At 39.3% G+C, this 27,932-nt stretch overlaps 1 protein-coding gene and 1 long non-coding RNA gene across 2 annotated transcripts; one reads left to right on the top strand and one right to left on the bottom strand.

Moving 5' to 3' along the window:
* Positions 1–3,840: 3,840 nt before the first annotated feature.
* acanb (aggrecan b) lies at positions 3,841–27,932 on the bottom strand. The gene is made up of 18 exons (XM_047346286.1): positions 27,854–27,932; positions 19,939–20,017; positions 18,583–18,966; positions 18,218–18,392; positions 17,913–18,040; positions 17,520–17,813; positions 17,138–17,341; positions 15,783–15,957; positions 15,457–15,584; positions 14,799–15,092; positions 11,819–11,923; positions 11,566–11,664; positions 9,389–10,456; positions 9,149–9,307; positions 8,798–8,880; positions 8,553–8,697; positions 7,296–7,478; positions 3,841–6,856 (listed from the first exon to the last, which is right to left on the bottom strand). The coding sequence occupies exons 1-18, from the start codon at positions 27,854–27,856 to the stop codon at positions 6,765–6,767; spliced, it is 3,798 nt and encodes a 1,265-aa protein (XP_047202242.1). The 5' UTR covers positions 27,857–27,932; the 3' UTR covers positions 3,841–6,764.
* LOC124856097 lies at positions 13,290–13,924 on the top strand. The gene is made up of 2 exons (XR_007035253.1): positions 13,290–13,791; positions 13,866–13,924. It is a non-coding gene; the product is annotated as an uncharacterized LOC124856097 (long non-coding RNA).

The raw sequence follows: 27,932 nt of genomic DNA, 5'->3' as shown, positions 1-27,932 counted from the left end.
TTAGACAATATACAACATCAAGCTTTAAGAATTTGTACAGGAGCAATCAGAACCTGTCCAACAGCACCACTTCAGGTAGAGATGGGAGAGATGCCATTAGATTTAAGAAGGAAACAGTTAGCATTAAATTACTGGATAAATTTACAAGGCAATAATCCGGATCATCCCACACGTGATATTTTAAAACCATGCTGGGAAAAAGAAAAAAAACAAGTTAAGAGTTTTGGTTGGATTATCAATAATATAGCAGAAAAATTTCAAATATATGAAAAAGAAATAAGTTTAATGTTGCCTTTGCCAGTAGTGCCACCGTGGCTGTTACCAGAAGCAGTGGTGGATATGGCATTGATGAAAAAGAAAAAGGATCCAAAATGTAGATTAGATTCAAGTATAATACAAGAATATGTAAACAATTACTATCATTATGTCCAGATTTACACAGATGCATCAAAAACAGATGAAAAAATAGGAGTAGCATTTGTAATACCAGAATTTAAAATAAAAGTAGGAAAAAGAATTACAGATGGATTATCAGTATATTCAGGAGAATTATTAGCCATATTGTTAGCAGTGCAGTGGGTGGAGGATATAAAACCATTAAAAACAATCATTTGTTCAGACTCAAGTTCAGCATTATTAAGTTTAAAACATAATCATTCAGAGGGTAGACCAGACATTTTGTTGGAAATAAAACTTACTTTATTTAGAATACAAAGAATGGGATTAATATTAGTGTTTTTATGGGTACCAGCACATGTAGGAGTTGGAGGGAATGAGAAGGCGGACAGGATGGCAAAGAAGGCAACACAAAACAACATTAGCTTTATAATAAATATTAGTAGGTCAGAGGCAAGAAATATAATTAAACAGAGAATCAGGAAAGAGTGGCAAAAAAGGTGGGATGAAGAAAAGAAAGGAAGATGGTTTTACAGAATCAACAAGATAGTAGGAGAAGTAAGAACAGGAAGAAGGAGTAGAAAAGAGGAAAGATTAATTACAAGATTAAGACTAGGACATACAGGACTTAATTCTACATTGTTCAAGATAAATAAACATAATACAGGAAAATGTGATTATTGTGGAGAGGAGGAAACAATAGAACATGTAATATTGAAGTGTCAGAAATATGAACAAGAAAGAACAATTTTAAGGAGAGAATTTGTAGGTATTAAAGAAAATTTTATATTGAGAGATACTTTGCAAAGAAGTTTAGGTAGCAAACATATTCAAATTATAATTAGATTTTTCAAAAGCACTAAATTAATAAATAGAATTTGATTGTTGTAATAGTAAATAAGATTTAAAACCATGAAGAACCACACTCCATACCAGTCGGTGGCGGTAATGCACATCTTCAAGTTATTTGCCAACTGCCAAAAAACAACACAGAAGAAGAAGAACTCACTGCCACAGTGTTGTCCCTTAGTGGTGCATCTCAAGCCACATTACCTTGTCTTGTTCTTGCCTTGGACTTTTAGTAATTTGAATTTTGTTACCTTGCAGGATTACCTGGACCTTGCCTTGTTGTGTGGAACTCTGCCTGGATTAACAACTTCTGGAAAGAAGCTATCCAGCTCCATGAGCAAAGACTCTAACCACTTGTTACTTCATTGGACCTCACCGGTTGGTGGCCTCCTGAATTCTTTGCTTCTTGGATTACCACTCAAGAATCCTGTCCACCCTCCTTCTTCCACTGCGCCAACATCTGAAAACCCTGGACCGTCTTATTATCCACCATCATCTACCTCACGGGTAAACAACTATTTGGTCTCTCTGCTCCTCCACCCTCTGGCGGATCGTTCCATCATCCCAGTAAGGCTGAATTATTATTCTTTAATTTTTGACCCTGAGTTTTCCCTGCTTACCATCCTGTTTATTTTACCGTTTGTTTCCCGGTTCCGTTTTCCTTGCCCACGTCACTACACTGTAAATAAACTCTTCACCGAAAAACTTTGTCTCCTGAATTGCTTTCTGCATGTGGGTCAAATTGGTTCAAACCAATATGACAATTTATTTATTTGTTTTTTTGTTTGCATTTAAAAAACAATAAACACACATGGCACCCTTCAACAGCCTTTATCACTTTTAACATTTTTAAAACTAATACAACATTTTCTAATACAATTTGCATTTAGAAAAAGTATGAAATGGATTCAGCTGCATATTCACTAATTAGGCCTGTAATGGCCTGCCCATTGGTGAAGGGCGTACCCCGCCTCTGGCCCGATGACCGCTGGAGATGGGCATCAGCCCCAAAAGCAGCTGTACACAATAAACGGGTGGATGGAAGGATGGATTTAGTTATGGCAGAGTCTGACTTTGTTAAAGAAGTAGTGGTGTGAGATTATATACATATCAAAAATTATACATTTGACATTCATCAGAGGAACAGTCAAACGGCTTATGGAATTTCTGGAGGAGCTGCACAGCTCAGGTGGAAGAATCTGTTACCCGGACAACTATTAAGAGGATGTTGTATGGAAAACCTAAATGCAGACAGGAGACTAAAGTAAAGCTGAGTTTTATAACCAAAACTTACTGAAGTCCAAATTCAAAAACGCTATATCCAAATGATGGGCAGCAAAACGGACAGGAACTGGACCATGAATTGATTTCCAATGGAAAGAACTTGCAAAGATTTAATGAACCAAAGGGGAATATATACTTGGAGGCGATTGTTGGAATTAGAGACAGGTAGGGGTCTCATTAACAAAGTGAGAGAGAAACCACAGAGACAGAGGGAAACTAATGAGGGAGAATGGCTGAACTCAGAGAAAACAAACAAAACACAATTCATGAGACTAAAATTCAAAGATAAATGACAAAGAAACTCATAAATGGGGGCGACAGAAAACAGGAAGTTAAGGGGACACAGACTTTCCAAAATAAAACAGTAGAAATGCCCTTTGATAAAGAAGCTCAGTAGCAAAAGACTACAGCACAAAAACCTGAATACATCAGTCAGAACTACAGAACACAAAGTCCAACATATTATGACACTATCAATCATGCACTCCAAAAATGGCTGTAAGAAAAGAGTTCAGCAGCTGCAGTCTCCTTTGCATTTTGTCACAAGCCATGTAGAAGACACAACAAACATGTATTAGAAGGTACTCCAGTCAGGTGAGACCAAACCTGAACATGTTGGCTTATATACAAGATTCTAACTCTGCACATTACTCTGAACACACCATCCCCATGATGAAACCTGGTAGTGGCAGCATCATGCTGTGGGGATGCTTTCAGGGACATTGAAGATGGTCAGAATTGATGGAAAGATGATAGAAATGTGAATGGAGGTTTTCCTTCCAGCTTGTGATTGTGCACTATTTTCTGTTGGTCTATCACATGATAGCCCAATAAAATACACTCAGGTGTATGTATAGAGAGGCTTCAGCCTTCGACATGGCTGTCCCCTGGTTCCAGTCCGAGCCACGGTGACCTGTGCTGCAGGTCTTCCCCCTCTCGGCCCCCCATTTCCTGTCTGCCTACTTTCAAAAGAAAATGAAAAAATAAAGGCTGCTAGTGCGGCGAAATAAATCTAGAACAAAAAAATACACTGTGATTTGTGGTTGTAATGTTACAATCTGAGGGTTAATAAGGTATTAATATTTTTCCATGACACTTTGCAAACACACAACATACCTGTATGCCGTAATTGCATTTCACATTACTGCATCTACCTCTGTGAAAGATGAATAGACAACGTAAACCGGTGTAAACATGCTACCACAGATGACCTCATACTCTCAGCACAGCTCTCCCAAAGAGGCGGCACCACAAACACACAGAGCAGGTTCTGTTCAGGGTTGCTGCAGCGATCAAGGTAGTCACTGTAGATGCTGATGAATGAGGTATTTATTAGGTGTTTTTTCATGGTTAAATCACACAGGAAGGCAAAAACAAACTAAGAGTCAGGGTTGTACTTCAGTTTACCTGAAATATTGCGACTTCAAGGAAAATCATTTTCAGGAAATGACAAAAAGAAAGAAAGATCTGTGCATCCAAGCTTCTTGTAAATGACTGAGTAAAAATATATTTGCAACAATAAGGCTACTGAGACAAATATTTTATTTGGTGAACTGTGCTTTATGGTCACATCAGGTTTCAGAATCTGGATGAGGTACTTATCTATGTTTAGTTTGTTTGTTAAGGTGTCATTTTATTTAGCAGCCAGTAAAAGGCAAAACACTGATAGAGATCTACACTTGTTGCTTGACCTCTAATTTTCATCTTCTACCCAGTCACCCCAGTTACATCAAAGGAGACATTTGTCTTTTATTCATTTTAAGCTGTGTCCCTGAGAGACTGGGGGGTTTATGAGCTCCAATGTAGGAGCCATGGATCAAATTATCTGAGAGCTGAAGCAAATGCTGACCTTAAAACCCTCATCAAGCTGCCCAAACCCCACTTTTATGAGGTCTATTGGTTCAACTTTCTTCAGCTTCACAAGTGAACAAGAAGCATTTTTGAAATGAACTATGAAGATATTCTAAAATACAGCAGGAACATTCTCCAGCGACACATCTGAGGCTTTAATGAAAACACAAGGTTCTACCTGTCCTTCTCTATACAGTTGGCTCTAAGTACTCAACCACTTGGCAAACGCATCACTGATAAATACTGTAAGTCAAAAAGGTTAAAACTGCCTGCACTGCGCAGGTTATGGACAGATCCTGCTGTTCAGAAAATTACAGAGAGAGTATTTACATTGAGAAACTCATCCCACAGCAAACGCTGACGTTCTCATGTCAGTGGAATCAGAAACAAAGGCATCGGTTTGCGCTTGAGAAGTGATAAATAAGGACCAAGTGCGCCAAGGCAGATGCTCATCTTTTAAATTATTATAAGACTCCATTAAATTGTAGTTCAGGGACATACAGTGCCTTGCAAAAGTCCCCACACCTATTCATATTCTTCACATTTTGTCACACTACAATCACAAATTTCATTGGGGCTTTATGTGATAAACTTACATTACACAGTGCATCATTTGTAATGGAAGGAAAATCGAACGTTTCTGACATCTTTTAGGAATGAAGATCTGAAAAGTGCGACATGCATTTGTAATCAGTGAGCCGATACTCTATAGAACCAACTTTTGCAGATATTACAGCTGCAGACATCTTTGTGTATGTCTCTACAGGCTTTGCGAATCTAGAGACTAAAATGTTTCTTTGCAAAGTAGTTCAACCTCAGGCAGATTAGATGAAGAGCACCTGGGGACATCAGATTTCTCGCCATAAGTTTTGCAACAGATTGTCAATCAGATTTAGGTCTGGCCTTGGCTGAGCCATTCTAACACATGGATAGCTGGTGAAAAGATGAACCTCTGCCTCAGTGTCAAGTCTTTTGCAGCCTTTTACAGCTTCCATCCTGTTTTAGGCTTTATTTAGCTCCATCCATCTTCCAATTAACTCTGACCAGCTTCCCTTTCCCTGCAGGAGAAACAATGTCCAATACATAATGCTGCCACCAGCATGTCTCACGATGGCAATGTTAAGGTGGACGCCCACATGTTGGTAGGTTTGCATCCCTGCCAAACTCTTTCCATTCTTGGATAATGGGTTAAACAGTGAGATGTTCAAAGATTGCAGCGTCTGCTGTGTTCCTCCATCTTCATGATGCTGCTTGCTCACTGATGTTCTCTAACAAACATCTGGGGCATTCGAAGAACAGCTGTATTCATACTGACACAGTTTTTATTAATTAGGTGAGTTGTGATGGCAGTTGGTTGCTTTAGAGTTTTATTAAATGTATCTGAATTAGGGATACATGCGTGCCACACATTGCTATGAACACACCATCCCGAAATGAAACATGATGGTGGCAGCATTATGCAGTGGGGGTTGCTTAAGTGACAGTGAGGCTGGTCAGAGAATATTTTCAGACTTTTATTTGGAAGCAAATGTGAAAACGTGTCATGTTTCTTTCTTTTTTACAATTATACACTGCTTAGTGTTAGTCTATCTCAAAAAGTTAATTGTTTAAGGATTAGAAATGCTTTTGCAAGGCACTGTTTTCCTGTCACTTCTCACTTGATATGTAAAAATACAGCTACAGAAAAGCTTTTACTTTTTTTATAACAGTTTTAAGGTGCACTGGATTCAAATGATTAGCACAGACATGACAGAAGTTTCAAAAGTGCATACGTGCTGATTATTTCAATCCAGGGAGTCGTGTTTTCATAATGTGTTGGTTCGACGCTGTAGATGTCAAATTTACAGCTGTGACAAGACTAAAGGCTTCATATGACTTTTTTTCCTTCATGTCATTTTCTGTCATGTCTTCCTTCAGAACTCAGATGAAACAACCAAGCAGGATCATTCATCTGCGACACAACCAAAAAACTTGATATCCACTGAGTTGCCCTAAAAAGTAGGAATCTAACACCTAAAATAATTCTAAGAAACACAAATCTAGATGGTAAAATATAATAAAAGTCTGTTTGAACTGAAAACACTTCCTAAGCTCTTTGCATGTTACTCTTCAGCCTCTTGAAATAAGTTTCTACTTTAGCTCCAGGATGCTGAATCATAAATTAAATTGGTTTTAGAGAAATTTGCCTTCAGAGGTTGCAGGGTGACATTCAAAGATCAGGAACATCACTTGCTGTTTCTTTCATCACTGTCTAAATGTGCTTTAGTGTGCGTATATACAGGGTAGGGCATGCTATCTTTTTGGTCTGGTATTTGTATTAGTGTCCATGCTTCTTTAGAAGAAAGCTCTTTTGTGGCTCTGTTGTATGTCCCTTCCAGTCCTCCTCAGAGCAGTTCCCTCGGTTCCTGTTGGCTGCTGACACCTTTACTTCTTTTCCTCAGGGACCTTTTGTGTAGCCTGTTGCTGTTGGCTCCAGCTGGAGGGAGAAAAGGTTCGCATACTGATGACATCATGCATAAAAGAACTCCAGAAGAAGCACCCAGAGACTCACAAATGACTCTGCAGCGACTGGAGGCAGTGGAGATTGAAGCTCACAAGCTGCATGCTCAGAAGTGCAGCACAGATGGTGCATTTTCTAAAGCAACATTTAATTTTTGATCCTGCACATTTATAATTCATATTCAATATGTTTAATCATCTATCTATGTTGGGGTTCCTTATCTACAAAGAATGTACGACTCCTGAGAGTTAAGCCAAGCTAGAATGTTTCTGTTCACACACTGCAGTGGTATCCCATTTTCCTTATATGTACATTTTAATTATATCTAATTATACATATATCCCATTTTAATTACATGTACACATGGGGTCAAATGTTCAAGACACTTATTTCAGGACTTTCCTTTAAAACTCACCTTCTATGCACTGGACTTGTGGCTCCTCCCACTCTCCGTTTGCCATACAGTGTATGACAGACAGGTGGCGCTGCATAAAGCCTGGGTCACACTGGTAGCGGATCATGGAATCGACAGAATGGCGCTCTCTGCTGCCGCCTATTGGACTGCCGTTTTTCACCTTGGGCGGTGCTCCGCACATGACTGTCATAAATTATAAACAAATCTTATATGTTATCATACAGTAAGGCTGTACATACAGTATACAGTATGCATACGCACATACACACATACTGTATGTGCGTATATACGCCCTTCACAGTTATGGGCACCCCGAGTAAAGATTTGTGGACCCCTAGTAAAGTTTTTGATGGCTAGTCTTTTCGTTCAAAAAAACAAACCAATGGCATGTAGACAGCATCTAATGGATGTTAGATGCCAGTCTTTGCTGCAGTTCAGAAACAGTTAGCAATGGGCATTTCTAAAGTATTTTCAATCATTTGTCTGACTGTAGATATGGAGATGTTTAGGTAAGTGGATATTTTCCTGTTGGCTTGGAGGACAAACACACATAAGTCTTACTTGAATAATTAAATTAAAGAGCAGTTAAAGGCTTCTCTGTGTCAGGTCATATGTGAACAAGATAGAAAACAGGCAGTAATGGATTTCTAATTAAAAATTCATAGAAATTCTGATTAGTTTCAAAAGGTAAAGCACAAATTCCTTAAATGTTTCAGCTACTTTTAACTTTAAATTAGATTTTTTTTTTTTTTTTTGTGGTGTGGGTAATTGTACCAACAGTGATTTATTTGGTAAAAATCTTTTAAAGTGGGATTTTGTTTTGTGTTCAAATTAAATGGTGTTTTTTATTTACAGTCTGAGATTATGCTACTGCAGTAAAAGAAGAATTTATTTTACAGCCTAATTTACATCTTTACCAAAAGGTGCTCATAACTGAAGGGTGTTTTCAATATAACAGCAAATCTTTCTAGGAAAAAAATAATGAATGATGGCATTTCATTTGAAAAGCTGTGCAAAAAAAAAAAAAAAATAGTAAACAAATTGGAAGGAAAATCTTATTCAAGAGGTATATGGTAACGCTAGATCAGATGGATAGAGTAAACTAAACATTTAGAAATTACCAAAAGAATCATCAAATGTTTAAAAACTTACTTGTGCAACACAGTTTTTCATACATGTATTTAAAAAAAACAACTGTCGATCTAATGAGGCATCGCTTGTTTTGTGGATGGGTGATTTTGTGACCAGTGGGCTTACCAGGTGTTGTCTTGCAGGTGAAAGGAAGGTGGTAGTTGCAGGGCACATCATTCCACTCGCCACCTTCATGCCAGATCATCACCACACAATCCTCACCAGAACCGAAGTAGTTGTCCGGCTGGTTGGGTCTCCAGTTCTCGAAAGACTGATCAAAGCATCAGATGAAGAACCGCAGTTTTATCAACCTTTACAAAAATAGCTAACAGTTTTAATATGACCCAACTGACCAGTTCAATCAGACTCACCAGTGGATTCCCATCTGTCCAGTGGAACTTATTCTGCACATCTTTGTCATTAAGTCCAATCCACTGATAGTGCTCACCGTTGGCTGTAAGTTGGTCAAATTTTAACAAATAAAAAAATCATATCTGTACAAAGTGGCTCATAAAAGTATTATTTTTTCATGGTGTTACAGCCACGTCTAGAGAATTTTAAGGGTTATGATTTTTGCAAGGTGCTGTAAATTACGCTGCTGCCTTGTTAGTTTTAATTTATGTGTACAATCTCCTGGAATCAGATCCCCCTCCGTCACCTCACCTTCAGAAATATCTTATATGAAGGCTAAACTGAGGGCTTACTTTCAAAGAGGTACTCACAGTTGACAAACCGCTGCTCTTCCGGCGAGCCAATGCTGACCAGGTGGGCGCTAAGCTCCTGACAGCGCTTCTCTGCCTCAGACCAAGTGAGTCTCTCGTCATGGTGGAGGTAACAACTGCCGGCAAACTCAATCCAGCCTTTAGGACAGCTCCCCATAGCTAAACACATTTGGGAAAAGAGTTGTTTATATGTAAACTTTATGACTGATTATATGGTGATTGTTTATGTCAGCTGGATACCTTCATCCACTTCAGGAAGCTCCACAACAGCCGGGGTTACTAATGACACTGATGGAGCTGTGGTTGGCCTGGTGAAGACTGCATCTGGGGTGACTGAATAAACTGTCATTCCGGTGTCACTCTCCTCAACGGTAGCTCCGGGAGTTGATTGGTCAAGAGTGGGAACATACTCTGTATAAGCCTTCGTAGCAGCCGCTCCGCTTCCTGATATTTGTGTTGAAGTGCCGCTGAATTCATGGTGGATCCCTGACCCACTACCTTGCCCACTCATCTCCACCACACCCCGCCCCTCTTCAGTAATGTCAGTGATTACTTCAATCATTTCATGCTTAGTTATGTGGATGATATCGTCATACTTTGGAAAAGGGTCTCCAGAGGAAGAGCCGCTGCCTGAATCACCAGATGGAAAGCCACTGGGAACACCACTGGAAAAACCACTAGGAAAACCGCTGGGAAAGCCACTGGGAAAGCCACTTTGGTACCCATAGCCAGACAGCTGATATCCAGACACTTCTTGCTCCCCAGATTGCTGGGGTGTCAGGTCAATGCCACTGTGGTTGACAAACAGAATGCCAGAAAACCCACCAGAGCTGGAAGCAGACATATCTCCTGATCCAGAAACACTTGATTCCCCACTGGTTTCGATTCTTCCCCGACCAAGCTCCTGCCTTGTGTCATTTTTTGAAGTTTTTGACAAATACACCAGTTTTTCATCCACCAAGGTGACCCACTTGTCATCACCACTACCACTGATGTCCCCACTTCCACTGCTGAAACCTGATCCTGATATAAGGATGCCGGATCCAGATTCAGCTCCAGATGCGCTACCTAAATCTCGAGAGGTAATGAAAGCACTGCCTTCCTTTCCTTCCTGTGGGCTTCCAGAAGCAGACTGCTCGCCGGAAAGCACACCACTGTGTCCGCTGAAGGTAACTTCCTGTCCTGACCCGGATGTGTCACCACTAGTGGTGGAGGTCGAAGATTCCCCGGAGGACTCCCCACTGGCTGAATGTTCAGCTGAACCAGAACCCGAAGTGTCAACTGGGACTGGAGGAAAAATGGTATTCACTGTAAATAAGGGTAGAAACACAAAGGTGATGTCATTAAGGGCTTTGCCTTTTAGAAGATTTCAGTTCTAGCTTTAATGAAGTCACCAAAGTTTTCAAAGTCTTTGGATTAGTTACAAGCTTTGAAGAGCAGAGTTCAGTTTATTCGACAGTATATTTTTGATGGATACCGGTGTCATAGTATATAAAGGTTTTAAAAACTTTCTAAACTGGCAAACCTTCTGTTCTTACAGTTTAAAGTTAACCAAGTTTCTCCTGCTATTTAAAGCATTGTACAATGACAGGCTGCCACCACCACAACTGTTCACTGGTGGTTAGCTGGTTGAAAAAAGGTGAAAACTATTTTTTTTTCAACCCTCCAAAAAAGACAAATCTTACCTGTTGTGAAAAACACGGACAGTTATGGTATGGAAACTAAAAAAGCACAACTCCTCTATCTTATTAAAGATTATCTTTTTTCCTAGCTGACTGTTAGCAATGTCCGTTAAGCAGCCAAACTGCAGGCTAGTTATTTAGCTAACTTTTGATGCCCCAAGTGCCACTAAGAGGAGAACAACAAACACTGATTATATTCTGCGCCATAAGCAAATTTGTATTTAGCCATTGCTTATTCTATATATAATAGTTTAACAAAATACTAAAAAATAAATGTTAAAGATAGCAATATTATAACTGTAATAATCAATATGTTATTTCATTTGAACACTTGAACATTTTTACCATGGTATTTTTACATTAATTATCATAACTTCAGAAAGTCACACCAACACCTTTCTATTCAATTTTAAGCAGGAGAAAAACCTTGCACATAGTATGACACAACCAAAGCTGTGATCTTCTTGCATTTATCCTCCTTTAACATAGGTATTAATATCCTGTCACTAATACTTCAGGTTGATTTAGAAAATGTTGATTATAAAATAACAAAAGGCATTTAGTGCCATGTCTCTTGTAGCTTCGGATTAAAAAGCCAATAAAAAAAGTTGTCTGAGAATCCCGTTATAATAAAATGTTGTCAGTGTCTACGTTTGACAATCAAAACACTTTGAATATTTCAAGCTTTTACCAGAATCTGACTTTTTATGGCCTTGCCATTTGTAGCAATCTTACCTGTAGGAGGACCATGTGCAGGTGTAATAATTGTTTCATTGATAAACTCAGCGTCGGTTGTGTTCATGACAGTTTCATTGTAGCTAACAGGAGTTGGATCTTAAAAAAGACAACAATACAAAAAAAAAAACCGATATAAAAATTCCAACACAAACATCGATGTTAAAAAACATCATTGTAGTTCAGTGATAATCAGCAGAATGGAGAAATGGCATGGATCAAAAAGCCTGTCTTTTCTTTTGTTTTTTCTTACCAGTGGGTGTAATGTGAAGCGGTCCGACGGTTATCTTCTGGACAACATCTTTATTCTCTGTCACGGACTCAGGGGTGAAATTGTTGAAAAGAACAGGAAAGTGAGCTGAGCAAGACAAAAATGAGTAAACAGACTTTATTCTTAAGAAGGATGATGGTTTTGAGTCACTCTACTGTAAAATTACATCTCTTTTAATCTATAACAGAATAATGACATTGTTATTACACATCTTAAAGTCCTCTTTAGTTTTATATCTGCTCTAAAGACCTACTTCTTGTGCTTAGGTTTCCTCCTCGTATTATTGTTCTTCTTGTTAGTCGAGTATTCTTACCCATGCTTCACCCTCTACCTTGATCTATTTTATTTCTGATGCATTTTATTCTATTTGTTCATCAGAAAGTGCTTCAGAAATAAAGTTGCTTTGGCTTGGGTAGACTAATAATGTAAAATACCATTTCTACTGTTTATTCAGTACAAGCCATTGCTTCAAGCCACTAGAGACATTTCTCACACTAGTCTCATAGGTATGTGATGACGAGGAAAATATGAAGATTTTCTTTAAGATTTATAGATGTTAGAAATTGGGAGCTTGGGAGAGATTGCAACATGACACAAGGAGGTGTTACTGTTTTATGATTTTGCAGCCTACTTCATGTTGTTAGACAGGTTCTACTTGTAGTTTCTTGATTCCGAAGGTCTGGGAGCAATCAGCCCTGGATGAGGCCAGTGAAAATGAACTCTGCTGTCCAAAAGATTTGGTTAATCACAGCTAATTAATGTTTTAACGAGGAAGGGGAATTATATTTTCACTTTAGGCCAGGTTGTTTTTAATGGCTTGTTTTACATGAAATCATCATTTTAAAACAGAGTTTTATCTCTGTCTGATATTAAAATTGGCTGAATATCTGAAAGGTTTAAGACAAAAAGTAAAAACAGAAAAAAATCTGTTAGGTGTAAATGCCTTTTTTTATAGTTATATAGACCTCAAATGAAGCTTCTCTTAGAGGTTAACCCTTTTAGTGGTTTCATTTTCGGTGAACTCAGCCGTTTTGCATGTCTTACGTTTACAGGTGTGGATGTGTTGGTGTATAGCACGATTGTGAATATTCTGTCATGCCAACACTTTGGGATATTAATTGGTTGGTAATGTTGCATTAAAATACAAACTGCATATAAGCAGAAATAATTACAAAGAAAACTTTGCTATTTTACAATTTTTTAGCCTTTATTATTCAGCTGTAGTTCTTGTTATAGGCCAATCAATTACACATCCTGTCATAAAATTGGTTAAAAGTAAATTAAAATATTAAATTACTTATTCAAATACTGAAAAAATATGTACAGTTAAGCCCAAATGTATTGATACTCCTGGCAGATTTAGATTATTATGTTTTTTCTTTCAACAAAGAAGTTTGTTTCTGACAGTGTCAGGATCTGTGCTTTGTGTGTCTGTTGGTGCTCAGCACCTAGATGGCGTGGAATCTGGAGGAGAGGTGACAGGTGTTCGCTATTCCCCTGATTATTCTGCAGAGGACTATTTAAGGAGGAGGCTGCCAGCAACTCACTGCCAGAGTGTTGCCCTTAGTGGTACTAACTCAGCTACGTTACCTTTGCCTTTGACCTTGCCTTGTACACCAAGTAACTTTGTCTTTGTATCCTGCAGGTTTCCTGAACCTGATTTTGCCTTGCATTGAATCCTGCCTGGATAAACCATCTTCTGGAAGGAAGCAATCCAGTTCCATGAACAAAGACTCAAGTCTCTCATGACTTCGTTAGATCACGCCAGCTGGCAGCCTCCTGATTCCTGCGTACCTCGGACCTCCATCTGCGAACCCTGTCCACCCTCCTCCCTCCATCGCACCTCATGGATTACAAACTCTCCTGGCTTACCATATCCACCAACTTCAGTCTCACCGGCAAACAACCACTTGGTTTCTCCACTCCCCCTCTGGCGGATCCCTCCACCATTCTTTGTAAGACAGATTTATTATTTTCATGAGTTCAGCCCCAGAGTTATCCCTACTTACCTTCTTGTTTATTTCTACAGTTTGCATCCTGGTTCCAGTTCCCTGCATTATTCACCCAGTTGTAAATAGACACTTTACCGAATAATACCGTCTCCTGAATTGTTTTCTGCATGTGGGTCAAATCCTTTAAACTCAATATGACAAGTAGGAATGAGACAAACAGGAAATTATAATAAAACAATTTTAAAGAATAATTTCTCTGCTTTTATTTAAATTGTGTTAAAATAATTTGTCAAAAATTATTTAAACCCTATTAAAATGATAAATACTTATTGGCATTGTAGCAATCAAACCTTTTTTGAAATTGCATGTATCCACATGCAATTTTCTCTGCTTCCTACTTTAGATTTGCTCCAGGTCTTTGAGCTTGGAAGGCCTCTCTGCTATCATCCTGATCTTTAGCTCCCTCCACAGATTCTCTATTGGATTTAAATCCGGTCTCTGGCTGGGCCACTCCAGAACATTAATATCACTTCCAGTTAGCAGAAATGTGTAAAATTAAAAGAATATTTTAAACAAAAATCTGCAAGGGGTGTGAATAATTTGAGGCTTAACTGTAACATTTTAAATAATAACATAATGTTAATTATGAAGCAGTTATGTTGTTGTAATTTATATCCTGGCTGGGTCAACATTGGTTTTTATCTGAAGCTTGATCTGATTTCTTTGTTGGTAAAAAATGATTTCCCTTTTTTCCATAATGTTATGTTTCTTTAAACTTGCATAATTTAAACACTGCAATAAAAGCAAAGTTGCTGTTACTGTATGCTCATGAAGTTTATCTTCAATGAATATAAACACCTAAGACATGACTGAGATGGTTAAAAGAGAAGAAAAAATAAATATTCAGATCTCTGCCTATTTCTATTTTGCTAACATATTTCTATGAAATAAATCAAACATCTACCTTTTAGGCTTTTTCTTAGCTAAAACCACCCCCAGCCCAATCCAACCTCTAAAACAGTAGGCATCGTAGCGCGAGTGCTCATCAGGAAATCCCGTCTGGTTGGGGAAGGCGTAGATGGTGTGCACTCCGACCTGCCCGCCTCCACAATAAGATTTGGGGGTTGTAATGGGGTAGCGGACACTGCGATCCATAAGCCAGCCTGGGCGGCATTTGTCGAGTCCCTGTTTCCAGGCGGCGTAGAGCTGCCCAGGGGTGGCCAGGGTAGTGTTGAGTTTCTGGCAGTGCTGCACAGCCTCATCATAGGAGAAGCTGTCATAGTCAGTGGTGAAGAAGACCTCACCTGGCAGACAGAAGGATGCATGTGGACATTCAAAGGGATTTAGGAGTAGCTGGGTAGACCAATGGATGGACAATAATTTTCTCCCAATGTAAATACTAGTGTTCTGGTTCTCCAATGTTAGTACTGCTTCAGTAAATTTGAACTTTTCCAAGTACCAACCACCATTCTGAGAGACATTTATAAATAGTAGTACAAAAGGATTTAGACTTTTTCTGTTTGCTGAGTTAGTTCATAAAAATGTGATCTTCTATTGGCCCTGACTAATTAAAGGGGGATGTTTAGCTGTGGATTCCACTTTTCCTCAGAAGGTTTAAAAAATACCAATAGGGCCATGGTGCTAGTGCATTGATTTGAGCAGGTTCACCTTTTAAACGGTCCACATAACAAAAGACATCGTAGCGTTCATTGACTGGTCTCAGGCCATATGATCTCACTCCTGGAAGGTTTAGCAGGTTACCAGCACAGTTATTTCTGGGCGACACAATCGGATACCTGTGCAAGAAAGCATGTTAGGTAAGAACGTTTTTTCAGATTTTAATTATTGGGCTGTTTGTTTTTAAAACAAAGATTAACATCATTGCTGATGCTGACACAGATTAGGTTAAAGTTAATCATCTACAATATCCGAGTTATATGAAAGTAAATATGTGGGTGAAGACTTTGTCAAGCTGATGTACTGGTCCAGCTCACCGCACAGTTTGGTCGCGCAGCCAGCCAGCATCGCATTGGTGCAGGCCTCTCTCAAAGGCTGCGTGCAGCTGCTGTGGGCTGGCAATGACTGCTCCGATATTCCGGCAAGCCTGCTGAGCCTCCAAAAAGGTCAGAGTATAACGACCAGTGATTGGTCTGTAGTGGAACACCACACCTAGGAAGAAGAAAGAAATGGTCCTGTTTTATTTGTACGAACATTCAATTCAGTCAGTCATTTTCTACCACGGGAAAGCTATCTCCAGCAGTCTATGGGTGGAAGGTGGGGTACACCCTGGACAGGTCACCAATCCATCGCAGGGCAACACAGACAGGACAAACAACCAAGCACACACAAATTCACACCTAAGGGCAATTTAGAGAGACTAACAGTCATGTTTTTGGACTGTGGGAGGAAGCTGGAGTACCTGGAGAGATCCCATGCATGCATGGGAAGAACATGAAAACTTCATGCAGAAAGACCCCTGGCCAGGAGACAACCCAAGACCTTCTTGCTGCAAGGCAACAGTGCTACCAACAGCCCAACATTCAATTCAATTTAAGTCAATTTATTAATAAAGCACATTTAAAGACAAAAGCTGACCAAAGTGCTATACAAGGTCAAAAATCAAATAATGACTTTGCAGACAGAAAATACTTAAATATAGACAAATGTAAAAGCCAGTAAAATAATAAGGGATTTAAATGAGTTGTATCTAATGCAGGAGGTCCTAATGTGCAAGGGAAGTCTATTCCACAGTTTCAGAGCAGCCATGTTTCAACCTGGATCTGGGAACAACTAGAAGATATCGTTCATCAGACCTCAGTGATCTAGCTGTAGTGTGCATAGTTAAAAGATAATTTAAAGATCAATTTAAAGACTTAAAAACAAACAATAACATTTTAATATATATTATAAAATGCACAGGCAGCCAGCGCATAGAAGCCACTGGCGAGTAATGTGGTCCTACTTGCTTATGCCAGTTAAAAGTCCGGCTGCAGTTTGTACAAATTCCCAGTACTTATTTAGAGCAGGTGAGCATTGAAATCAAGTACCCTATCCTCAAAATCATAAATTATTCTATTGGTTATTTTCCCTACATATATTGTAGAACATTGAAAAATCAGAACTTGTTCATCCACAGAGGATGTCCGTGTTCTCTCTTGGGCCTCATCTCTCTCTTTGTGATACTACATCCTTCATCATAGTCAACCCCATACATTTTTTCTATAAAACGTCCCTACATCAACTTGTGCCCTGGTTTTGCACCCTTCTGTTTTCTTTCTTCAAGTAAACATCTTAAAAAACAAAAATGCTCTAAAAGTTTTATTATTCATTAACCATATAAAAGGTTTACCTGTGGGACCCATGGCCACATCTTCACCTGACTCATCCACTGCAGGTGGAAACAGCAATGGGGAGAGAGTTACTATTCCTCCAGACTTGATCTCTTTACTCCCAGGCGAAGCCGTTAGGGTTGGGTAGTGCTCAGAGGTAGATCTAAATTGGATGTCTGGGAAGGGTGTGGTCCTCCCAGGTACAGCATCTTCATCATCATTCTCTGAGGAGTCAGGATGGTATGATATTTACACCTTTACTGCTGATCTTTAGTATACAACAAGACATAGATCTATACCTTTCATTATTAAAGAAAACAAAGATTTCAGAAATTATATTTTTTACATTTAGGCCTCTTAACTCTCCTGAAAATCTGAAGCCGTTCTCAAACAACCACCAACCTTGGAAGCAGACTGCATCATGGCGAGAGTCTGGGTAGGGGTATCCAGTTTGGTTGGGGAACAAGTAGACCGTTCTTACTCCTACAAGCCCCCCTCCACATTGAGGCCTTGGGATGTTGATTGGGTAGCGTACACTCCTGTCTGCCAGCCAACCAGTGTTACACACATCCATGCCATCCTTCCAGGCAAGGTATAGCTCTCCAGTGGTGGCCAGCCTCGCACCCAGTTTGACACACTGGTCTTTTGCTTCATAGAAGCTAAACTTGTCAACAGACATGGAGTAGTAGACTCTGCCTGGGAGGAGAGAGAACATTGAAGAACAAAATGAAAATATGCAGTCATGTTTACACCAAAAAGGTTAAAGGTTACACTGTCCTTGTTCACTGAGAGTACCTGACATCTTCTCAGCGAAGCAGTACACGTCATATGTTTCGTTTACGTCTCTAATACCATAGGTTCTCACTCCAGGAAAGTTTTCCTTATCTCCAAAGCAAGGTTCCCGAGGCTCATGAATGGGGTACCTTGAGAGAAGAGCAGAAATTTTGGTCACCTTGGTGGTCTGATATAAGATTCTAAAGTTTTCTTTACCTGATCTTTAATACATTGAATCCAGACAGATATGACTGGGCATTCTAAAAGCAGAGCATTGTATAAGTCCCTAAAACTCTTGTAATAGTTGGATGGATATTTTACTGTACCTCACAGTTTGATCTGAAAGCCATCCAGCATCACACTGGTGGTATCCGTCATCGTAAGCAGCTTGGAGTTGTGCAGGAGTAGCAATGCTGGCACTGTTCTGGATACAGGCTGCTTTGGCTTTTTCAAATGTTAGGGTGTAGCGGGTGGAGATGGCCCGATAGTGAAATACAACACCTGTAAAAAAACCACAAAGTGAAACTACGTGATAATTTCTGGTAAAATCTGCCATGACGTATGCTTTCTCCAACTGCTTTTTTCTCTGTTCCTTTTCAGCTGACAATTAAACAGAAGTACTGTTTCTAGAAGCAATGCACAGAGGTATAGAGAGATTATAGTGTGTTGATTAATGAAACGTTATGCTTACCCTGAACCTGGATGTCTACAGAGTCATAGCTGTCCTCAATGTAATGGATCACTTCGCACCGATAGGTGCCGGAGTCTTTCGACCTCAGCTCTGTTATTACCATGGTAGCATCAGTGGGAACCATTGGGTAGTTGACCAATGTCACCCTGTCCAGATACTCTGCCTCTACATAAACCTTCCCCTCTGATGCTACCAGGATTGAGGAAACGTTGTCTTTGGTGACATAGGTCCATTTGATTCGGTGGGATAGCGGGGCAATGGTGGGTGCTCCGGGGTCATTCACAATGTTTTCTTGGAAGTAGCACGGTACCTCTACCTTGCCTCCCAGCAGAGGACGGAGAGGCGACTCAACAGGGATGCTGACCTTCAGTGAGCCATCTCTATCTATGGGAAAAATAAATTGATGATGCATTTTGTACAGTGATTAGAGTGTCATCAGATGTACTGTGAAGATAAAACGTTTGTGTGCCATAGTTTCAGTGGCAGAGGCATTTTTTTAAATTTTGGCAAATCAATGAAGGCTATTCAAGAATAGTACAAATTTGGTCCACCAGCCATGGCAGGTGATGCACATAGAAACTTTGAAAAATGTTTTAGTGGGCAATGTTCACTGACAAATTAAAATCTTTGAAAACATCTAAATTTAGCCACAACACAAAGTATTCATCATTCATCAAACAGAATTTTTGCTTTCATTTTATTTAAATACCTCCAGCAACGTTTTCTCAACCACAGATTTGGGCACATTGGGCACATCCAATTATTATACTTTGCTAAACACAGGTCTTTTTGAAGAACGAGTCACCCATGTCGCTTTCAAATTTTCTAGTCCAAGAAAATAGGACAAACAATCGAACCAAAACATTTTGGAAACATAAAAAGCGTCAGACCGTTTTTATGTTTAAAATCATCAAGAATTTACTAATCCCTTTTCTGCAAAAATTTGACTACTCTGTTCATTTAATCAAAATATTGTTTGTTTAGTGTGCATGTAGAAAAAGACATTTTACAACACATTCTTTTGCACGTGTAATACAAAAATATGGAATAGTTTCAACTTGATAACTTTGGTCTGTGTTGTGAAAAATGTGAGCACCAGCTGGACTAGGCCATTGCACTATTTGTAATCGCAAATCTTGTCTTATGAAAAATGCTTACTAATTGTATCTTAAAGTACATTTTTAAATTTAGTGTTGTATATTGGTGAATGGCTGGTCTAAAATAGCTTTAAAGCAAGACATAAACATTTTATCCATTCTGCATGCTTCTCTTTAACGGTCTAGCAGAATTATAAGCATGAACCATAGGCAGAATAGTGCTATGTTTCTTTTATCATTTTACAAAGTGGCTTCTTACCGTTAGGGTCTTTCAAAGTTGTTGTGGCCAAGATAATAGGCAAAGACATACACAGCAGAAGCAGGGTTGTCATTTTCACCTGGCAAAACCAAAAATACACAATAATGAATGTCTGTGTTTTTCAAAAAGGACGAAAAAAAAAAAAAAAATCAAGGTTTGCAGATATCTAAGCTGTCTGTTATTTTCCATCACAAGCCCCTCAATTATCATGGTAAAAAAATAATTTCATCATTTACTTGTTTATAAAGCCCATTACAAACCCAAATACAACCAAAGTGATGTACAGGTAAATAAAAAACAAACAAACAGGAAGCCAAAAAAATACAAGGTTGACAATATAAGCAATAAAATCAGCAATGAGAGGCACAGAAGAAACAAGGCGTAGCCTAATGGTTATGCTCTCAGCAGGAAAAAGCCAGTTTAAAAAGATGAGTTTTTAAAATAGATTTAAAAGCATCTAAAGTTCCAGCAGACCTCATAGAAAGGGAGGGAAACTGTTCCAGAGCCTAGAACCTGTTTCTAAAAAAGCTCTGTCTCCTGTTGGACCATGTTTTTCTGAATACTGGACCATTTGCACGTTGCTGGACGCCGCCAGGCCTTCCGGTGTTTTCGGCCATTTTGTATCCCAGGACAGTCCGGTACTACAAATCCCAGCGGCCACCGCGGCTGATAGGATGGGGGCGTCGCAGCTCTGAGGCCACAGTCAACTATATAACAGAGTATGAGACGGCCCACCATTGCTTTTCAGCTTGGGACCTACAGACGGTTACCGGCATCTGAAGCAGCATTCTGGAGAAGAGATCCCACGTGGACTTTCATTCATTCTGCCCATTGGCCAACGAGAAAACTAAGCGAATTAAGCTTACAGGAATAAGAAGGCTTGTAAGTTTTCAACTTTACCGATCGAAGACGTGGATTTAACATGTAACCAAAAAACCACGGAGTTTCAAGGAGACGGATTGCCACCCTTGTTTTTGTTCCAGTCGGCTGCTGATGGTCAGATCATATTTTCCCCTTTCGCCAAGGAGGCCAGAGGACGGAGATTGACCGCTCTTCTTGGAGTTAACTGCGGACGCAAAGTAACTTCCCCCCCCTCTCTCCATCTGCTCAGAGAAAACTTCAACAAGTCAAATCCACCCTTTCATTTTTTTATTTCTTTATTAGGAATAGCGTGGGCAGGGTAGAGTAGGTTTTAGTGCGATTTAGAATCGCCACTTATAGTCTAATGTGTTCTGAATTGTATGTGCATGCCATTGTTTTTGAAACATGATTGCTGTTGAACTCTGAAGCCGCCGCGCTTCTCAATTTGTGTTTTTACTGTGTGACACCTGGTGCAGCTGCGCTGTTAAAATTGGACTGCTATAATAACTTCATGGTGAAAATCAACCATTTTCTTTGTCTTTGACACTTCATGTTTTATTAGTTGCCATCAAATGGTTTACAACCCTTTGTGTGCTCGGATATCCCCAGCGGTGGGCGATGGTTTATGGCTCACAGTAAGTAAACTACACTTTCTGGCTGACCGCTTCCCAAAACTCCGCTTAGCGTCACATTATCACTTGTTTGCCATAACTGCTGGTTTGATTCCATACACACCCACTGCTGTCTGTTTTATTTGTTTAGTTCGATATTTTACCCCTTTTGTGTAGAACTTTGCATGTTTGATTAGGTGAAGATTATTGAATCGGAAAACGAATTGTATCAGGGCTGTGATTTAATAAATATTCACGTAGATAAAGAGAAGGCGTTTGTGTTTATTTTGTGCAACAGTGATTTGTCAGTCAAAATAAGGTCAAAGTTCCCCACGTTTCCGCAGAAACGGTTGATTAAACTGTGACACCTAGTAATAGTTATCAATTATTACTGACAATCTACTAATTGTAATTATCAAGGGCTTTGAGCCACATTTACAATCCCAGAGGACATCTCTGGTCTCGATTCATAAATAAGGATTTTTGGTTAAGAAATTAATTTAGTCAAATTATGATTTTCAATTATAATTATTGATAAATATTAATTAATCAATAATCATAATCCCAACACTCCTCTGGTCACCAGCTGAGTCCAGGAAACAACTAAGAGCTTCTGGTCTTGAGATCTTAGGGTTCTACTGGGGATGTAAACGCTCACTGAGATAAAGAGGCAATGAATGTAAGAACTTAGAAACTTTAAACCAATTCAAACTTTCTATGTTTTCTCTTGAAATATGAAAATTTGTCCAAATGAACAGTGATATTTGAAGGGTGTTTGTTTTAATAATTTCCTTCTGTCTCTGCATGCCACTGTTTTTCCACATCATGTGTACTCATATGTTATATTGCTTTTGATCCAGGACATACTATACGGTCTAGTTGGATTTTGCATCAGGCTAATTAGGGAAAATGGAAATAAGGCTTCAAGAGTCCGTTAAAACGTGGAAATGTCTGGTATGGGATGAATGTCCCCTTTGTGTTTCTGGACATAGGAAAATACATACACTATATAAAAACACATAACCTCAGACTGAAATTAAATCAGACTAAAAGTTTCCTGTTTTAGGTCAGTTAGGATTGCCACAATTAATTGTATTTGCTAAAAGCCAAAAATATAAGAGTGGGGCATTTAAAAAAATGTTCAGTCAAAAGGTTACATACACTTCATTGGTATTTGGCAGAATTGTCTTTGAAACGGTATGACCGGGGTCAAATGTTTTGGATAACCTTCAACTATAGTTTACTGGAAATTTGGCCCATTGCTCCTGACAGCACCGGCCTAACCAAGTCAGGTTTGTGACCCGTCTTGCTCACAAACACCATCTACCTTTGCCTGCAAATTTTCTACCAGAGATCAGGGCTTTGTTGTCCTTGAGCCACTTTGTAACTAATTTGACAGTATGCTTAGACCCATTTGTACCCAAGCTTTATCCTCCTAGCTAATATGTTGCTTTAGTGTTTCCACATAGTGTTCTTTTCTAACGATGCCGTCTATTTCGTGAAGTGCACCAGTCCCTCCTGCAGCGAAACACCCACAGAACATAATCCTGCCACCCTGTACTTCAACGTTCACATGGTCTTCTCATGGTCATGGTTTGTAAGCGTCCCACTTTCTCCTCCAAATCTAATGTAATGGTCATCACAGCGAAACACTTTAGTTTTTGTTTCATCAGACCATAGGACATGTCTCCAAAAGTTAGGGCTTAGTCCCTGAGTGCGTTTGACAGCTGTAATCTGTTTTTTTTTTACGTTGCTTCTGGAGTGATGACTTCTTCATCTCTGAGTGGCCTTTCAGCCCATTTTGGTAAATGACTTGTTTTCACTGTGGATAATAATGCTTCCTACCAACTTCAGCCAGTATTGTTGTGAGGTCTTATGCTTGTTCTGAGGTTGATTTACACATTTCACACCAAAACACATTAATCTCTGGCACACAGAGCTTGTCTCATTCCTAAAGACTATGATGGCTGGATATGCAGATGCATGTATACTTGTTTTATGGAGACTATGAGTAGATGAGAATGATTGCATGCCTGTCCAAAAACTTTTGTGTCTCTTATTTTTCAAGCAAATGCAGTCATTCGTCAAAACACTGGAACAAATTAGCAAAACTTACTAGAGTTTTCCTTATTTTGTCTTCCTCAGCTAACTAGAAAACCTGAACATGCTAAACTAGCATATTATAAAGATGTTATTTACATATTAGCCTATTGCTGTAAATATGCTAATAACATCATTTGAAGGGACTGTATTTAGTAGGAAGTTGTGGTTTTAAAACTAGTCAGTTTAAAATGTACATAAGAAAAGATTCATGTTCAATGTATTATTTTCCTTTTCAGTTTTTATTGGAGGTGTTACAAAAATCTGACAACATTGCTGGCAGCTAACCCCTCAGTAAACCTCTATGTCACAGCCTTACATCTGCCAATGCCTGGTTACCACACAGCTTATTTTCTCTCAACTTTCCAGAGCTCTGAAGTGCAACACACTCTAACATATTAAAACCGTTGAAGCGCCCAACTGAACCCTCATTGTGCTGCATGCACAAGGCCCAAGACAGGCCGCAGAAGGCTCCCAGTTCATAAACAGCCACAGAGAGACATGTAAAATCAATAAACCTGAGGCTAAAATTCAAAATGTGTTTGCCTAAGATTGGCAAAATGAGCCAACAGGGAGTCATAGTGACCTGTGAATGCTCATAATACATTAATGCAAATATATAAGTGCATGACATTTAGCATGAACAAGTGTGGATGTATATGTGGGGGCACTAAGCATTTCCAAAGTTCAAAGGATAGAGCACATCTAGTGGAAAAGGACTAATATTTGCCCTGCTGTCTAAGTTTGTGCCTGAGAGGGAATGTTGGCTGAGTTTGGCAGAAAACTCAAAATACAGCTTTGCACTTACCCTTTGAGCTTTTCAACACAAACTTATTTTATTAGGCTTTTATGCCATAGACACACAAAAGTATTTTATAATATCGAAGCGAAAGTGGAAGTTGAAGTAGGATGAAGAACATTGCGGGCAACCCTGAGCATCGTTTTCATCAGACTGTCATACAACAACAGAGTGTCTTCAGATACAATGTAATACTGGCTGCTACAGGAGATCCTTCCTTCCTCTTTGAAGAAACCTGCATAATATGAGTTACAACAACATTTAATTTCCCTTTGGGATAATAAAGTACCAGCTTCTTTGTCTTTGCTGAAGCAAAGAATCCCTACACATGATGCTGCCACCACCATGTGTCACTATAGGGATGGTGTGTTCAGGGTTATATATATACCAACATATATATACATATATATATGTTAGCTTTCTGACACTGTTGGTAGGTTTTCATTTGTAACCCGACCTTACTTTAGATGTCTCAACAGCTTTATCCATGACCTATGTTACTTAGTTCTTTATGATACTGTTTGTTCAATAATGTTCTCTAACAAACCACTGAGACCTTCACAGAACAGCTGTATTTATAATGAGAATAAAATACACAAAGGTAAAGATTGCCCAGTATCTGATTAAATAGAGATAAATACAAACTGACAACACACTTTTCAGAGTTTCATTTTTAAAGAATTATGCAATCCAAAATGTGCTCCCTTGCATCTGTAACAACAAAATCCCCATAAAATACATATGAAAAAGTTTATGGGGTATTAATACTGGATAACTTTGATTGGTTATGGAATAGTTGTTGCATAACCAATCATTGTCGCTGCCTTTCCCCCATTTTTTAGCCAACTCCACAAAAACCTCTGCTTCTTCAGTTCTTGTTGCTGCTCATCAACCAGATCTCATATTGCTTTTAAATGCATTATTTAAGCTGTGACCAGTGTGTCATATGCTCCAGAATCTGTGAGCAAGTCTTGCCAGGTCAGGTCAAGCCAATCAGCTGCCGCTCCACACTGTGCCCATTCATACTCCAGGGTGGCTGCAGCTCCCCAGGTCTGCCACGGTGGTATGTTCTGTACCCAACCGACCTGGAGGGCAATAAGGCTTCGGTCTGTTCCAGGGGTGAATGGGGGTGGGGCATCGGCATGGTGTGACCCTGCCAAGGTAAACACAGGGCGGGTATCCAGAGACCCACTCCACCTCCTCCCCTGTCCACCTACTCTCCTCTCACCCTCCTTCTTCCGACAGCAGCAGAACAGAGCTGACATTGATATGCACACACATAAGGAAACACAGAGTGTTACTCATAGATCACTGAGGGGATGTGAGGGAATTCACGTCTGATGCCTCTGGTTAAGAAAACGTCTGGAAGTGTTTGTGCACATGCAGAGCTACTGACACATACTGTACAAGCTGTGTTTGGGAGCACACACAGACTGTTGTACAGTGGGATGGGTGGAAAGTACACGTTCTTACTCACACTAACCTATAGGTGTGTTCGTCCACAGCAAAAGATCAAGGAGATTCTCCAGCAGCGTGATTGCTGAATGTGTCAAACACATACCCAAAAATGTCTCTTTACAAGGTATAGCCTTAAAGGGTGGAATAGAAAGTAAAGTAAAGAATCTAAAAGAGTAAAAACATTTGCTTTAACCCATCTCTGTCAACTCAAGAGAGTTCAATGTGAGAATTACAATTCACAGTGTGTGCCTGTCTAGTTTAACGTAACCATGGCGACAGGACGTCACCCTGCCAATTTTACAGCATTGCCAAAACTAAGCTATCCCTTAACATGGTCAGGATCAGTTAAAAATGAGGAGCTCCATAATCAGTTGCTATGAAGAGGTAATGCATTGGAAGATGTCTAAAGACTTAATAGAAGACGTGCCAAATCAGTCACCGACTGGGGGTTCATGGGATAACAAAAAACAAAAACATCGTCAAGACTCTGCACGTTTTCTGAAGACTTTTCCTTTCTGTTTCTCTGTAACTTACAACATTAACATGTATTCATATCTAAAGTAAGTACTCTACTTTGAAACAGACTGCATATGAGCTGTTTTATCAGTAGTTAGGGTATTCACTTTGTTTTAAAGCCTCACAAGCCATGAAGGGAACACATAAAGAGAACATGTCAAGAGATCGTTGCAGATCCAGACAGCTTTGTAATGTGGTGCCACAAACAGAGCTCGCATTGACACATCAGCCACATATGGTTCAGCCCAAAATGATTCACATCCCTGGCAGATTCAGACATGAAATAGGTTTTATTCATCCAAGTTATTATTAGATGTTGTTACTGATAGGAAGTAAGACAGGCATCTCTCAAGAGATAACCAAACAATGTGAAAAGAGCATAAATTCAGAAAAAAATATAATTTAGGTGTTTTCATTTGCATTTTAATAGAAAAAAATGGCATCCCAGAAATATTTTGCTAATTCCGATTCTACCGATCAGCTTCCATGTTTTCACTAATATTTTGATGATTTATGTTTGAAGCTCCAAGTTTTTGAGGTTGGAATGCTTCCTTGCCATCAACCTCATCTTTAGCTACCTTAACAAATTGGCCATCAAGATTCAAGTCAGGGCTCTGACAGGGCCACTACAAAACATTAACCTTACGTCCAGCCAGGAGAAATTGTAATGGAAATGTTATAAATTGCCGTTTATGCTAATTGAGGCATTGACACCCTGCCTGGCCTGACAAAAGGTGCTTCACTTCCCCTCCTGCTGTTTCACCCCCTCTGTACAATATAAGATAAAAGGAATATTTATTGCAGAGGAGTCGAGACGTCTGGGTGACAATTAAGTTAATTCATTCCTCTGCTATTCCCTGATATAAGGAAGTTAAATCCTTTGTGCTGGTCAGAACAGTTTTCTGGATCAGCTCAGCAACATGTCTGACCTGTAAACTGTCTCCCTTATAAGGATAAATTAATAAAGCTGCGTCAGTGATGATAATCGTTCTCTTTCTTTGGTAAATATAATTTTTCCATAACAATTTGGCGTTGCTTGGCAGAATTCCTTGACTCAATTCCTCTGAGGACATCGACGGAGAAGGGCTATGCCAGTTTCCTTGTCTCATACCCTGACTACTGTTACAGGGAAGTAAAACACCTTTTGTTTGGCCAGTCAGGGTGTCACCTCAACTAGCATAAAATGCATTTTATAAAATTTCCGTTACGAAACCTAAATCTGCCCAGTGGTGTGAATAATTTTAGGCTTAACTATGGCCTATATTGAGACATATAAACCTCTCACAAAAAAACCCAATAAATTGAAATAAAACTATTAACTAAACATTAATTATAAATGCTAAAACCGAAGGAAGGACCACAAAACTATTTCTAACTAATGTATGATTATCTTTATTTCATGCTAATTATTTAATATTCAAAATTTTAAATTACATATCAGTGAAAAGAACTCCAAAATAATCTTCTAAGGTTTAGCAAAAGTTAGCGAATCTATACCGATCCACCTAGGCAAACGGTAAAGAAAGGAAGAAAAATCCAAATATTCCAGTGGGGTGGACTGGAAACGTACCATATATGCTGCCGTGCTCCCAGTGCCGGTCACTCCAGGGGCCTCTCACTCCTGCCTGTGTAGGAGTACAGAAAGAAGC

This window comes from Girardinichthys multiradiatus, chromosome 2 (genome assembly GCF_021462225.1).
Source record: "Girardinichthys multiradiatus isolate DD_20200921_A chromosome 2, DD_fGirMul_XY1, whole genome shotgun sequence".
Classification (NCBI taxonomy): domain Eukaryota; kingdom Metazoa; phylum Chordata; class Actinopteri; order Cyprinodontiformes; family Goodeidae; genus Girardinichthys; species Girardinichthys multiradiatus.
Note: the sequence above shows the minus strand (reverse complement) of the source record. Positions and strands in the feature narration are given on the sequence as shown.